The sequence below is a fragment of the Haliotis rubra genome, unplaced genomic scaffold, assembly GCF_003918875.1.
Source record: "Haliotis rubra isolate DU_JTF1 unplaced genomic scaffold, ASM391887v1 Scf6, whole genome shotgun sequence".
Classification (NCBI taxonomy): domain Eukaryota; kingdom Metazoa; phylum Mollusca; class Gastropoda; order Lepetellida; family Haliotidae; genus Haliotis; species Haliotis rubra.
In genome coordinates, this window is record NW_025767301.1 from 2,496,737 (window position 1) to 2,500,464 (window position 3,728).

Sequence of the window (3,728 nt, forward strand, 5' to 3'; positions counted from 1 at the left end):
TAGAGGTCAGAAAGTGTAATTTGGACCTAAAAAAGTGTAATACGTGTCTGCCGATCGCTTCAACATGGTACACGGTTTCACGAAAGGAAGATTCTGGGCAGAAACACATGTGACCAATCACAATGAAGCTCCATACATTGAAAATTGTTGGTCATGTGACTCAAAATACTTTAATTCCTTGCAAGTTAACTGGAATGAGTGCGATGCTAAGAGTAAGCGATTCCTATCGGTGCAAGACCATTTCTGCACCCCTGCACCTGTGCGTAACGAAACACTTCCCTGTGAAAATTTAACCACTTTATTGATTTTCGTAAAACGAGTAGAAAAGCGTAATTTTCGCAGATTAAGTGTAATGGCGTATTTAATGGTCAAAATCGTAATAATTACGCCTAAAGCGTAAGGGTTGGCATCTCTGTTGGAGGTGTCAGTTGTATTTGGAAGAGACAATGCAGCCAGCATGACATCCTCTATATATCCAGGGCTTGTGTTCTGGTAAACCTACACTAGCCCCATATCCATTTACATTCTCAAATTACCGGTACTTGCCCTTGATTTTCATTAGCCAATTTGATTTGGTATGCTACATAGTCTAACAGACCAGTGCCTCAAGATGAGCTGGCAATATCAAGATGGTAGCCATTCCAATTGATTGTGATGGAGTTTAGAAAGAAATCAACATCCAAAAACTGACATGGAAAAGAAAGCCTGAAAGTCTTCATGTCCCCCTTCCTTACCAATTTCCTTTACAAGAATAGCTGATTGGTCAGTAAAATGTTAATGACAATTAAGGATGGGTAATTTACGATTGCGAGAACCACAGAATGGATCCAAGGATTTGTGTAGGTTTACTGAAATGCTAGCCCTGCAGAGATAGATGATGTTAATTTGATGGCTCCACAGACATGGTGAAGCTGGTTAAACATTGAGGTAATTCACTTTGTGACAAGTCTCTGGAGATCACAGATTGCTCCATCGATATCCTGTTGAGATTTCAGTCGAACTCGTGTTAAGCACCAATGTCTATTCACCAGATCCTGTTTAACACCAAGATTATTAAGCAAATCCTCCTCAGATGGGGTATCTGAAAGAAATCATAATTTCAGTGAGTCAGTAATATGTAACTACAGAAACATGTAACTTGTTGCTCAAGAAAGAAATCTATAAATACTGAAAGTAGACCATGACATTGTCACTCCCACTGCAGACTAAGTTTATTTGAAACCGTACAATAAAGCTGAGATATTTCATTTTTGCTTGTCAAAGCTGTTTCAAAAAGAAAAAATCAATTCAATCACATAGCCATTTTGAAAGGCCAAGCCAATCTATTTGTTTGTTTGCTGGACTGTCATGATGGTAACGGTTTCTATATTGATGAAATAGAGTCAGATCCAGGCATTATATGATTATTTTAAATAAAACAGACAGAATCCAAATATTTTACCATGTTCTTTAAGTTGATTAGCAACAATCATCAAGGGAACGTCCTGCACAAATCGCTCCTCCAGCAATAACTGTAAGTCATCTTTGGCTGGTTTCGAGTCCGTGCTGGCATCATACACAAATACAATTCCCTGAGTTCCTTCATAAAACTTTCTCTTTCTGTGATGTCGGAGGGCCCCACTCAGATCCCACACAGTGAATTTGTCCCCTGACTTGGACTCAACAGTCTCAACATTAAACTCCTCTGTCGGCTTTGTTGAATGGACGCCCTTTACTTCCAACAGCCAGGAATATAATAAATAGGTTTTCCCTGAAAACAAACACAACCTGTCTTATTTCAGGAAAACTTATTTTGATAGTAAACATGTCCACTGGTCCACTGGGAAAACCTTGTATTCAAACAGCAACTTGTTCTGTGATGCATGTATTGGTCTCATTTATATTTCTCCAATATCAAAATGGGACTAGACTCAGTCTAATTGGTAGTAATAGCAAGTTCAAGACATTCTTTAATGCAAACATAAATTTTATGATGTAATTACCAAGCACATAAGGTACAGGAAAGGAGTAAACAACCTAAGATACAAACTGTATTTGTGTGTATAGCAATTTTCCAGCTGTAGCACCATGATTATGACGGTCTGTACAGGGGTTGAAACTCCACTGGACATAGGTCCAGTAAACTTTCAAAATCCACTTGACCAAATATTAAATTCACTTGACCACAATTAACAATTTGAGTTGGTAGCAATTGCATTTCTATTTCATCATCAAAATACATATATGAAAACATTTCAGTAGTTTGGCACTACTGTACCATGGTTAAGTTTAATGTGGATATTTACTTGACTGACCAGAGAATTCCACTCGACCCGGGTGTTGGGCTATGGTATTTTTTAACCCCTGCTGTAAATAACTGAGTCAGGACCGACAATCAAGGGATCAACATAATGAACATCGATCTACAATGACTTGCATCAACAAGTTCTGCAAGCCTGACCACCCAATTCCGTCAGTCACCTCTTATGACAATCATGGGTCAGTGAAGACTAACATTCCAAGCTACCAGGTGACACTGTAACCACCTGAACTGAGTATGCTTGTTATTGAAGTGTTTTGAGAGGCTGAGGTTCTTTAGTTTGGAGCCCATCTAAGTTTCATCGTGATTATAAACATCTGTCAAATACATGTATGACTTATTGACGGATCCAGAGGGGGGAGGGGATCGACCCCCCCCCCCCGGAAAATGACTAAAGACGACACTGAAGTTAATGTTTTGCATTGGTGGAGCCAAGGTGGGGTTCAGAGGGCTCGACCACCCCCACCCCACCCCCCCCAATTCCTGGATCCGACTATGTATGTAGTGTGTATGTAGATTAATTAATTAATTAATAGCAATAACAAATTCTTTGAGGGAATGAGTTGTCCAGCATATAACAAGACGACTTTGCACTATACCAAGGTGTGCTCGACAACTTTATGTAGGCCTTGGCTGGAATACGAGTTTATTCATATGAACTATGGGAATGAGCTGCTATCAATATGTTCGCAAACATTTTTTATCCTATGATTCAAGGGCAATCAACTGGAGATAACCTGCCATGACATGTTCTGAAATGACCTGGCATTATTAGGATTTGTTTAATAATTCATTGTTGATATTCACCCGCATTACTTGGTCCTAAAATGAGAATTTTGAAAGGCGTTGTTTCGTTGTCCTGTAAAGATGCGGTTGATGCTCTGATGACATTATTGTCTGAGCTACATCCAGCTCCCATCAGCGTCCTTGTGCTCACTGAGTTTAATAAAATCACCTCATTACCACAATTACTAATTATTAGCTGTATTTACTCTAATAAACAGTCATCTGTGAAGAATCGGCGTGCTTAGTTACCCGGAAGCGCCGCCTACTTGTACTTTTGGAGTTGCGCCCCTTGCATTTGCGCGCCATTTTTCCAAGTTTAGGAAAAGAGTAGTGTACATTTTAAACATATTATGAACTAACTAAAAGTGACACAAATACATAATTTGACAGGAACATAAAACATGTTAATACGGACGTAAACATAGATAAATTTAGAATAAATATATTTAACTTTCCACTCCCATTCAGCGCCCGGCTAGCTCAGTCGGTAGAGCACGAGACTCTTAATCTCGGGGTCGTGGGTTCGAGCCCCACGTTGGGCGTAATGTTTTTTTTCTTACACTGTCTTTCTGCGACATTCATGATATCACGCACAAGATTCATGATATCACGATGTTGACAGTATTAACGGATTCACAATCTA

At 39.3% G+C, this 3,728-nt stretch overlaps 1 protein-coding gene across 1 annotated transcript; it reads right to left on the bottom strand.

Moving 5' to 3' along the window:
• Nucleotides 1–371: 371 nt before the first annotated feature.
• Nucleotides 372–3,336, bottom strand: LOC124255373 (ADP-ribosylation factor 1-like). The gene is made up of 3 exons (XM_046689269.1): nt 3,107–3,336; nt 1,442–1,750; nt 372–1,081 (listed from the first exon to the last, which is right to left on the bottom strand). The coding sequence occupies exons 1-3, from the start codon at nt 3,216–3,218 to the stop codon at nt 933–935; spliced, it is 570 nt and encodes a 189-aa protein (XP_046545225.1). The 5' UTR covers nt 3,219–3,336; the 3' UTR covers nt 372–932.
• Between the last annotated feature and the right edge of the window lie 392 nt (nt 3,337–3,728).